Genomic DNA, 12275 nt, shown 5'->3' with positions numbered 1-12275 from the left:
TCACATCAAAGTAAACCTTTGTGATACAGTTTACTTTCCCAGGCTACTCTCTGTTCCTCTGTGCAATGGAGGGGACCCACAAGTTCCAATATTCTCCCAAGAGGAGACTCATAAGGTAGCTGAATGGGAAGCAAATAGGTGAATGTGAAGAAAGTAGGCTTATCTGGAGCCTGCAGTGGGGTGCCATGTACTAAACCTGCAACCAAACAGGACTGTTTGAGGCATTTATGCAGAAGTCTCAGGGCTCTCTTTTTTAATATCCAAGAGAACTAAAGTGAAGCCAGGTCAGCCAAGAAGTACTGGGCTCTGAGCAGGCTAGGAAAACACTTGATCACATATTTTATAAGCTGCTGCCTACTGCATCAGAGGCCAGCAGGATGTCCAGAAAATGGAAAAGAAAGAACGGTGTTTTCCCTCATGCCTCTTGGTTATATAAGCCTCTCGTCCTCCACATAGGTGGACACCATTTTAGAGAGAAGACAAAGGGTAGAGATAAGACAACAAGTTTTAAAATGTTTAAGCACTCCCTTAAGATATAAATTGTCTTTGTATCAGACTAGGTTTTTTACTTTTTTCCAGACTTCCCACTGGGTGGGAGCTCAAGGGGACGAACATGTTAAATTCTGTAGGAAAACTCTACTTCTTCTGCACATCTGAATTGTAATGAGTAGATTTGCAACTACTACTTCCATTCCCTTCTTGGCAGTCATCCTTTAAGATCCAATGCAAATCCAGACTTCTGTTACAGTGCTGCAGACTCTATTATGCTCATCACTTATCAATGTTTCAAGTTTGGAAGCAATAAAGTGGTTTATACTTTTCAGATATTTGATAAAATGATTGTTTGCTGTACTCTGCTTTTCAAACTAAGTAGTCTGAAAAATCCTTACATCTACTCAAACTGTATCCACCTGGCTTCTACCCACGATTATCACTGCAGCTGCCTTTCTCAAAGGATCATCATGCTCCAGTTACCCAACCCAATTTTGTCTTTGACTGGAATCCGATTTCTCTGTACTATGTGCTCAGTACAAAGCCACTTTTGTCTTCATGAAATCTGCACCACCCTTGTTTTCTTCCTGTTATCAATTTCCATCTCCTGTTCTGTCTTTTGCTCATTCTTAAGAATGTATTTTCCCCCATGATTCTGTCTTCATCTTTTGTTCTTCTATATCATCTCCCAGGGTTGCCTAAATTATTTCTGTCACAATAATTATTAGCCTTATGCTGCAAGATCTGTATCTCTAGCTTTAACCTCAACTGGGTTTCAGTCACCATTTCCAACCACCGCTAGACATTTTCACATAGGTGTTTCACCACCAAATTCAGCAGATAAAAAGTCTTCTCTTCCATAAACCTCCATCTTATCTCCCTATCATAATTAACAGCATCACCATCTACTCAATCACTAAGGATCAAAACTTAGGTTACTAAGTTGAGGATACAGGAAGAGAAACTGGCTCAAGTCTGCTTAAGAAAAGGGGGATTTAGGGAATTTGCAGGTTCAATCTGTGGCTGGGGAACTAAGATCCCACAAGGTGAGCAGCAAAGCCAAAAAAAGAAAAGGGGTATTTACTGTAAGGATTTAACAGGCAAAAATCATGGACATTCAGGCACAAGCAAACAAGCATAGCTATACCACCTCAAGTGGGACTGGGGACTGCAAAGCCTCAGGCCACTTTGGTTTGTCACAGGGTCGTGGTCACTTGGTTCTACAAACCTACTTCATCCCCTTGCTTTGTTCTCTAGATCAGCTTTCTCTGCTTCTTCACTATTTCCTTTAGATTTTTGGCTTGCTTCACTAACTATGGACCAGATCTCAATGATCTTTTTTATGTACACATAAACCAAGTGTCTGAAGTAGCTTGTTTGGGCTAAGAACTGTTTTCTTCCTGGTAAGGTGTTCTATAAGCTGTGATCACAAGCATAGAATCACAAGCATGTTACAAACGTGGCCCTTTAGCATTCAACTGTAGTTCAGGGTGTGAGATCCTGGAGTGTAAACCTGGTGATCTAATCCCATTCTTCCAGCACAAGTGAAAGGCAGAGGACTCTTTCAAGATGGTAGGGGTATAGTCCTAGATGTGTCTTTGATGATTCCGATCTCTGCCAACACCTTTGAGATTTTCTCTCCATTCCCCTACCTCAGTCAGCTGTGAACAAATCCCTCCCAATAGCTATCTCCTCTTGCCTGCCTATCCAAGAGAGCAACAGCTCTTTCTCTGTCCGTTCAATTTCTACTGACTGCTTGACATTTCCTTTCCTGCCTTCCTCTGTTATAACACTTGGCATTCAGGCCTGTCTTTCCCATTTGACTGTAAACTTAAAAGAGGAAATCATCTTGTTCACTTTATGTATTCTGATTTCAATAATTTTCTAGCATTTCAAGTAATAGCCAGATATTTTAATTCAAATACTTGATTCATATCCATGGTGTTTATTTCAGTATATACTTCTTGAAAATAAATACCCTATTTCTGAATGACTACTATGTTTACATGATAATTATCCAAATCCCTTAAGCAAATACATCACATCTCTGCTGAATGAAGTGGGGTGGGGGCTGCAGAGGACAGGTAAGTAAATCATGTCACTGTCTCAAGAAATGCTCTGATAACTATCAATAATGTTCATAAATAATGAGTAAAAACATAGAATTTACAGAAATGGCATTAAAATACAATTTATTTGGTGGTATTTCTAGCCAAATTCCAAAGACTCAAAATCTGAGTAAAAAGTGGAAAGTCATATTAAGAGCTTCATTTATCAAGAGACAATATAGGAACTTCCCTAGCAGTCCAGTAGTTAGGACTTCACACTTGCACTGCCGAAGGCCCAGGTTCAATCCTTAGTCACAGAACTAAGATCCCACAGGTTGCAGGGTGCAGCCAAAAAAAAAAAAGATAGTGCCCACATAACCGCATATCAAGAGCCGAAAGGAAGAACACCAGGAAGTGTTTAGGATAATCGTTTTCTATGTTTGGTATGCATTAAGACCACCTATGGAGCTTTTCTAGCATGTTCTGGAGACTGATGCAGAGGGCCCCAGGTGTGGTGGGGCTTGGACACAACTATTTTAAAAACGTTTTTGATGTGTATCAAATGTTAGAGCCATCGTACTAGGATATTTAAATGAGTACACATAGATTAACTGTCTTTATATAAGCACATTTCAACTATCATTTGTATAATTTCTGTAGACATGAAACATACAGAAAAGTGACAAACTACCGTTGCAACAGGACAGGACCTTTTCTTTTGGAAAAAAATAAAACACTTTTCTAAAATCTGTCTATCAAAATCAGTCTATGAAACGAAACATAAAACATACCAGCAAAAAATCCTTTATATATAATCTATGGTTTCTTTTTAAAAAGCCTAAAATCTAACAATACAGAAGGAATTATCTAATACAAATACAAAACAAAATTAATTTAGAAAATAATTTCTTAGTAAGATCTTCAGCATTCTAAAAAGACTTTCAAAAAACGTAGTAATACTTACATAATTTAGAATAGACCTTTCCCGAAACACTGCACTGTAACAAATATATTTAAAGATGAACTTAACTGATAATTGTGTTACAATGATAGCAGATACAACTAAAATACACGCATATGATAGTAATACAGCATTAGAAGATGACAGGAGAAAAACTCAGTCTTCAAACTTTCTTTACAAGTCATTCTGGAAGAGCGTCATGCCATGGCAATTTAAAATAAAATTATTTTAGCTAAGAAGCAGATAATGTGATGAAGAAAAACACAATAAATCAACCTTAGCCACTTCAATCCTTTAATGTGACAAATAATAAATGTAAAGGCTAATTTATGTAAAGACAAAATACTAATTACCATCATGTTAGAGGAAATCTGGTAACTACTACCCTTACACAATTATGACATCACTGTAGCAGTTTTTAAAAAGAAATTTTGTTCATTAGATGCTTGGATTAATGAAGATGTGAATTAAATATAGCCTCTCCATTTCAGCAGATTTCTTAAAAAGGCTGTCTTAATTTTCTTTAATTTCTTCACATTCCAATAAATTCCTATTGAATTTAAGCCAGAATAGATTAGTTGAACATTTTTATAACTTTATAAATTGTATTTAAATCCTGTATATTATATTAATACATATGAATGATTAGATTTCTTAGATAAATTAAATACTAAGTTTGATGTACATTGTAAAAAGGCAGTATTTCAAACTCTAAGTCAACCCCACTGGTGGCAGTTTATTGTGAAAATGCTGAGTGTGCTGTGAAATGGTGATGATCTGTACAGTTTACAAGAGTTTAGTTTCTAGTTGGTTCCTATGACTAGGACCCCAGAGAAAACACAATTAAAGAAATCAATACCAATAGAAAATATATTAATTTTATTACAGGTGTAGTTTAAAAGCAGAAAACAAATGAGCCATAACTAATGCATGGCAGAAATAGGAAATAATGTCACCATGGTGTTTAATCAGTAGTATAGGAACAGACTTTGTGGAACTAAAAATTTAATGTCCAAAGACTAGGCAGTGAGACTAAATCAATACGTGGGGAAAATGGAAGGGGCAAGTGGTAGTATCAGAATAAATTTGAATTTTCTAAGTTCATTAAGAAGGGAAAGGACTAATGTGAAACTACAGCCACCACCAACTGTTATGGTTTAATCTATAAAAATTTTAAACTTGAAACTTATAAAAAAAACTCAAATATAAAATGTTTAATAAACTGGCTTTCTGATAACTCAAATGTCTACTTATAATTGAAGTTAATTTTTTAACAATTTATGAATATAATGTACCAAATTCAGAAGTCAAGTGTTTTATACTATGCACTAAGTTTCTATTTAGAAAATTCTTTAGGGTTTTATTTTTTAAAAAGTGCATAAGAGGTATAAGAGAAGCTTATCAAAAATTTTTACAACTCAGTATATTTCCCTCATCTCCAATAATCTAGAAACTTATTAAAACAGTCTGCATCAAATTTGAAACTGCTTTTAATAAGATAAAAACACCAAATATCTATCTAAAATTCATTTTGAAAATGTAGTCTCAGACAACTTAAATCAAAAAAGTATTGACCACTGATTTTCTCCAGAATTCTGAGTTCTACACAACAAAATTTATATCTAGTTTTCTAGTTTTTAAGAGAAGCACTTTTTGTTTCATTAGAAAAGTTACCTTCAGTGCACTATATTAATAGAGAAATAGCACAGTTCTTATTCAGTACCTCAATTTTTATAGTAGAAATATGAATTTCCCCCCTCACAGTTTGAATGTGAAAGTCTTCCCTTGTGGCTCAGCTGGTAAAGAATCCGCCTGCAATGTGGGAGACCTGGGTTCAATCCCTGGGTTGGGAAAATCCCCTGGAGAAGGGAAAGGCTACCCATCCCAGTTCTGGCCTGGAGAATTCGCCAGAGTCAGACACGACTGAGCAACTTTCATAGTTTATATACTGGTCTATGGAGCTTGCTAACAGCACTGTCATGGGCTGATACTATTATGGATTTTGTTTAAATTTTGAGAAGAAAATAAATATATTTTACAGGTCAAAACTCAATCATAAACTGATAGATTTCACTTCAGTAAATGAAAGGCAATCTGAAATGAAAAACAGAAATGGAATTAAGGCAGCTCTAAAACAAAGTTATACTTATTCACCCCAAATAGTGCTACTGCAGTATAATTCATTCCTTTAAAAGTTGTGTGTATAACCTAGACATAAAAGCCAAACATCAAAACAAGCATTGCAGCTATGATGCAGCATCAGGTGCTTTTACTTTGGTGAATGAAAATAATGGTCACAACTCAAATGAATGGTCAATTTAATATGAATATATGCACCTTACCAGCAATGTTTATGTTTACTACCAGAGACGTCTTAGCAATTCCATATTCCTCACAAAGTCAATATAGCTGTTGTAAAAAAATCAACTGTGGCTCTGAATACCCATTTGCGGCTGGCCTCAGCAACGCGTCTGGAGCAGGAGGCTGGCTGTCTGCGACAGGCAGCAGCAGGTGGTGGTCCTCAGCCCCCAGTGGGAGAGTCAGTGGCAAAGTCACATCAGAAGGTTTCACGTCCAGAGTTTCTGACAGAGGACTTTTTTGTATGGAGTCTTGTTCATTCAAGGGATGATCCTCTATACTGGAATCTAGAATTTTATCTGCACCTGAAGAAGGGAAAAAACTCATTATCTTTAAAAACAAAACAAAACCCCAAGGAAGACTCATCTACTTACCATTCCCATTCTAACCCCACCTTTAGTCACACCATTTCTCTTTTGCTGATCTGCCCTTCTCATTACCTGCACAAACCCATTCTGGACCTCAAGACTAGGCTTGTCCATTACAAAATGGAAGTCCATTACAAAAATGGACTTAATTGCTCTAGACCAGGGTAAGCTGTTTCTTAATCACTCATTTGTCAATACTTCATATACCACCTCGGGACACCTAGCTAGCTATCTTACTGCTATGTAACATCCTACTTAGGTATGCCTTGAATGCTCAACAGACTATATATTCCTTAGAGCAAATGTCTAATTACACTTCACTACTTCCAAGTACCTCACGGTGCTACATAGATAAGTACTCTTTTTAATTCACTGAATGTATTAGTGAATAATTCGTATCATTCTGTGAGTTCAAGTTCAGAAGTATGGCACTTTCATTTATTTTCAGAAGAAATTCTGCATTACTCAAGGGATTAATTATCCAGCTGACTAAAGACACACTTTTCTCTTCAAATTTTCCACTAGCTTTCCCATGTTGTCACTCCAAAAGTATTAACATGATTTCAATCTCACTACCCTCATTAGACAAACTTGCATACTTTTGTAAAGTTATAACTCCTATTTTTGCCAAACTATTCTTCGGTTCAACCAGTTAAGAATACAACCTGCAGTCTCTTGTTGCAGTGACTCTCTTCACAATGTTCTCTCTGCCTGGATGAACATTTCCTTTCCCATTTCCATCCTCCATGTTTCAGATTCTCTAGAATTAAGCTTTCCCAATACTCATGTCAGGACTTAATCTCTTCTTCAGTACTCTTGTGTCTTTACCATATCCCACATTTTGTCTTGTAATCATAGTTATTTATTTAGATTTCTGGATTCCCACACTAGACTGTAAGCTCTTTGAGGACTAGGACTACACTTTCCTAGTACCTGCATGGTTATGTGTACTTTAGAGGTACTTAATAAATGCTCGTTGAATTTATGACTCACTGAAGTTTTCAGATGTTACTACCTTAATCTTTATGATGTTTATGTTTACTACCAAAAACTTACTATCATCTCTACACAGTGAGGAAGATTAACGGTGTTTCTAGGCATAAAAGAATTGTAAGCACGGTGAAACTTTTTCAAGGATTCATTTCTAAGCAACAGACTAAAAATTCTGTAGTATGGTTTTCCACTCCACATATTATGACCATTTGGGGATATCTGTTTCCCTATTTCCTCTCATACAATTTTTGGACTAGCGTTCATGATGCTCCTTTCTCTGCATAACTACAATAAACCCCAGGTAACCCAGACTCTAGTATGTGAAAGAGTGATATACAGTTGTTTATGTATTCTTTCATTCTTGAAATTGTTCATACATCAGGTTTTTAAAGGAGAAAATATTTTAAAGCAATGTTTATTACAAGGTCAATATGCAAAGAGTGAACTCACCTGGACATTACAAAGCTACCTTCCTCATATGGGTACACCTTGTTTTAAAAAATATATATCTAATTTAAACTGTTACAATGTATATCTCAACATTTTAAGGAATAGCACAAATATGAGAGCTCCAAATTTTTAAAAAACACAAGCATTTACCAGAATGTACTTTTGTTTTGTGCTTCTTTAAATTTTTAATATCTGTGTAAGAATTTCCACATAATTCGCAGATAAATGGTCTTTCTCCTGAAAAATAAGTTAAAAAATCAAAGCCTCAGTATTTCAGAAACTGAGAAGGCAAAAATATCAACGTTCATGAACACAGTGCTAACATTATTACATTACTTTAATTTCTTTCAAATTACCATTTTAATCTCTTGGCTCTAACATAGCAAAATAAAAACTTCCACATATAGGCACTCCTTTCCTTTATGCAAAGCTTCCCTATTTCAAGGAAAAATGAAGCATTTTCACTAACAGAAACCTCAAACTAAAAAATTAACTCTATCAGACATTTAGTGAGTGCCAATCATATGCCAGACTCTGGCTAAGAGATGTAGCTGAGGGGGAAAAATGCATAATTATGGTTTCTACTCTCAGGTAGCTTATAAATTAGAAAATCCTTTCTATTATGAGGAATAACTTTTAGAAAGATAAAGAACAGTACATTTTCAAAGTGGTCTTTTTGTTTTAAAAAACCTTGAACATTTAATATGTTCTTATACTATCTATATACTGCCTTTTAGAATAACCATGTCATTGTTAGAATATATCCCTAAAATTTGCATACTGAATATTGTTTCATAAGAAAATCTGATATTATCTTAGTATTACCTATCCCTTTTCATTTTTTGGCATATCTGTGCAATTTTACCCAAATCATTTTAAAACTACTGATTACCTGGAACACATCTTAGAAAATCTACATAATTCTTGACCCAATTTAATCCATACTCCAAAACAACAACAACAAAAAAACAAATAAAAACTGATACTCATACATTAAAATACAGCTATAGCTAGAGTATGACTAGATACCATATAGTCCATAATGGTTTAAAGTCAATGTTTACATAAAAAGAAATTAGAGAGAACAAAAAATAATACGTTCTCCCTAAACACAGACCTGTATGGGATCGAAAGTGTTTGTTGAGCTCTCCTGAGGAAATAAAACTTTTCCCACAAATACCACATATGTATGGTTTTTCACCTAGATGGAAAATAAAAGATAGCGAAGTGGTGTACTATACCAATATAATATTTATCAGTTACAATAATCTATAGTAAGCTGTTCTAAAGTATTATTTAAATTAAGACCTCTTTATATTGTATTTTAGAGGTATTTTCAGTGTGATCCAACTTAAATGAATATTAGTAATTATTTTACACTGTTCATATAACCTGATACTTTTTCATATAATAAAACTTTCTCCAAATATCCTTCCAGTAGACTCAAAATGGGCAAGAAGTCTGATTTTTATAAAATTAAAAACATGAGAATTCATCAATCCATATTTCAATTCTTGTTATCGACAAGATTATTAAAGGGGAATTAAAATCACTTAGGAAGATCTATTAAAAATTACCCTACAAAAAAATGAAAATCTTTGAACAACAGATTTTGCTTCAAAACTGATACTTTGGGTTTTAAGTATCTATTTAATTTACAAATCTTAGAATGTTTTGTAGAAAAAGTCCTAAGAACAATTTAGTAACTACTAAATTGATGTTCTATCCAAACTCATCCCAACCCCTTAACTTTACAGCTTTATTCCAGGGAAATGAAGCTTCAAGAGGCTAAGGAGTTTTTCTACCACCATAAAAAATGTCTTAACTCAAACTTACATACTGTCAAAATTACCTGATTTTCATGTACGTAAGTTACATGAAAAAAAAAATTTCACCCACTGTGTATTATTCTAGAAAATAAGTCTGTTTTTACATCTAATATTTATGTGAAAATCAGAAACATAAAAAGCTTCAAGAAGCACAATTTCAAAGGCTCAATTTCCCTTTTTCTTTTATTTACAACTGTCCTTATTTTAGGCAATCCCTGTGTCACATTCTTACCTGTATGTTTCCGAGAATGAGTGATAAGAGAACTAGAGACAGCAAATGCCTTCCCACAGGTATCACACACATAAGGCTTTTCTCCTGTATGCCTTCGAACATGGTAGGTCAATGTGCTGGCTTGGGCAAATCGCTGTCCACACCTATCACAGACGTATGGCTTCTCTCCACTATGCTTCCTATTAGTAAATAATTATAGAGATATATGATGGCAAGTAAAACAATCTGAGGATCATATAGCAAACTTTTCTGTACAATTTTTCATGCAGCATTTTCATTTCATCTGAACAGATCCAGAATATGTATTTTAAATCAACAGTTTTCCCCAGAAATAAAGCCATGCATCTATGATCAATTAATCTGTGACAAAGGAGGCAAGACTACACAATATTGGAAAAACAGTCTCTTCAACAAATGGTGCTGGAAAACTGAACAACTACATTAAAAAAATGAAATGGATTAAAGACCTAAATGTGAGACCAGACACTATAAAATTCCTAGAGGAAAACACAGGCAGAACACTCTGACATAAATCTCAGCAATATCTTTTTTGATCTGCATCCCAGAATAATGGAAATAAGTACAAAAATAAACAAATGGGACCTACTTAAATGTAAAACCTTTGGCATAGCAAAGGAAACAATAAATGGAACAAAAAAGACAACCCACAGATTGGGAGAAAATGTTTGCAAATGATGTGACCAACAAGGGATTAGTCTCCAAAATTTACCAACAGCTCATATGATGCTTAACAGCATCAAAACAACCCAATCAACAAACGGGCAGAAAACCTAAATAGACATTTCTCCAAAGAAGACATACAGATGGCCAAGAAGTACATGAAAAGATGTTCAATATCACTTAGAGAAATGGAATTCAAGACTACGACATAAAAAGAAAAGAACTACAACATATCACATCACACCAGCCAGAATGTCTTATTATCAAAAAATCCATGAACAAATGCTGAAGAGGGGGTGTGGAGAGAAGGGAACCCTCCTGCACTGTTGGTGGCAATGTAAATTTGTACAGCCACTATGAAGAACAGTACGGAGGTTCCTTAAAAAACTAAAAACAGAGCCACCATAACCCTGCAAGCCATACATCTAGAGAAAAACAAGATCCAAAAGGATACATGCACCCCAATGTTCACTGCAGCAGTGTTTACAATAGCCAAGACATGAAAGCAACCTAAATGTCCATCTACAGAAAAATGGATAGATGTGATACTTTTATACAACAGAATATTACTCAGCCATCAAACAGAATGAAATGCCTTTTGCAGCAATAAGATTGGACCTAGAGACTGTCACACAGACTGAAGTCAGTCAGACAGAGAAGGAGAAATATATGAAATCCCTTATATGTGGGATCTAAAAAGAAATGATACATACGAATTTACATACAAAACAGAAAGAGGATCAACACACTTAGAGAAAGAACTTATGGTCATGCGGGAGGGGGGTGGGGGGGAAGGATGGGAAGAAACAGTTAAGGAGTTTGAGATGGGCACGTACACACTGCTATACTGAAAATGGATAAACAAAAAGGACCTACTGTAGAGAGCATGGAACTCTGCTCAATGTTTTGTGGTAGCCTGGATGGGAGGGGAGTTTAGGGGAGAATAGATCTATGTATACGTATGGCTGGGTCCCTTCCCTGTTCACCTCAAACTATCACAACATTGTTTATTGGCTATATTCCAATACAAAATAAAAAGTTAAAAAAATTTTTTTAATAAAATCAACAGTTTCAATGTATAATGTCAAGAATAAATGTTTCAGTTGTTATGAAAACATTAGCTCTGAGATTAGTTCAAAGTTTTCCCATTAGGTACATGTGGTAGTCAAGTATGCCCACAATACTACAGGCAATGATTTTTGCTTGTCCATTCACTATCCTTAAACCTTCAGCACCCATCCTCACTCTCAGCTGATGTCCTTGCTTCCTGTTTTGCTAAGAAAAATTTTAGCAATCAGAAAAAAATTTCTACATCACAAACCTCCACCTATAGGCATCTGTATCTACAGAGTTTGCTTTTCTTTAATACAAGAACGGTAGTTCTTCCTATTTGTATACTTAGGACACTATCCCCCTTGCCTACTCCAGGTTCACTCCTGAAATTTCTTCCATCCTGTATCATCAATTTCCTCCTCTCCTTTGGATTATAGCATACAAATATACTGATATTTCTCCCATCTTAAAAAAAAAAAAGACCCTGACCCTACTTGTTCCTCTATTTTTCTGCTCTCCTTTTAGTAAGATCCTGAGTCTCCAACAGTTCTATTTCACTTCTTCCCCACTAGTCTCTGCTAACCGGAGAAGGCAATGGCACCCCACTCCAGTACTCTTGCCTGGAAAATCCCATGGATGGAGGAGCCTGGTAGGCTGCAACCCATGTGGTTGCGAAGAGTTGGACACGACTGAGCGACTTCACTTTCACTTTTCACTTTCATGCATTGGAGAAGGAAATGGCAACCCACTCCAGTGTTCTTGCCTGGAGAATCCCAGGGATGGGGGAGCCTGGTGGGCTGCCATCTATGG

The 12275-nt window shown here is 35.6% G+C and overlaps 1 protein-coding gene across 2 annotated transcripts in view; it reads right to left on the bottom strand.

The window, feature by feature from the left end:
* Positions 1–2657: 2657 nt before the first annotated feature.
* MYNN (myoneurin) overlaps positions 2658–12275 on the bottom strand; it is a 17951-nt gene continuing 8333 nt past the window's right edge. The window contains exons 5-8 of one of the 2 annotated variants that reach the window (XM_010835211.1): positions 9732–9910; positions 8788–8871; positions 7821–7907; positions 2658–6164 (exon numbers count right to left, since the gene is read on the bottom strand). In XM_010835211.1, coding sequence (XP_010833513.1) covers positions 5902–6164; positions 7821–7907; positions 8788–8871; positions 9732–9910 — 613 coding nt within the window. In that variant the 3' untranslated portion in view covers positions 2658–5901. The remainder of the gene's footprint in view (positions 6165–7820; positions 7908–8787; positions 8872–9731; positions 9911–12275) is intronic. The other variant, XM_010835212.1, reaches the window with a different exon arrangement.

Source organism: Bison bison, unplaced genomic scaffold, assembly GCF_000754665.1.
Source record: "Bison bison bison isolate TAMUID 2011002044 unplaced genomic scaffold, Bison_UMD1.0 scf7180017864040, whole genome shotgun sequence".
In the NCBI taxonomy this organism is placed as follows: Eukaryota; Metazoa; Chordata; class Mammalia; order Artiodactyla; family Bovidae; genus Bison; species Bison bison.
This window is presented reverse-complemented; position numbering and strand designations above follow the sequence as displayed.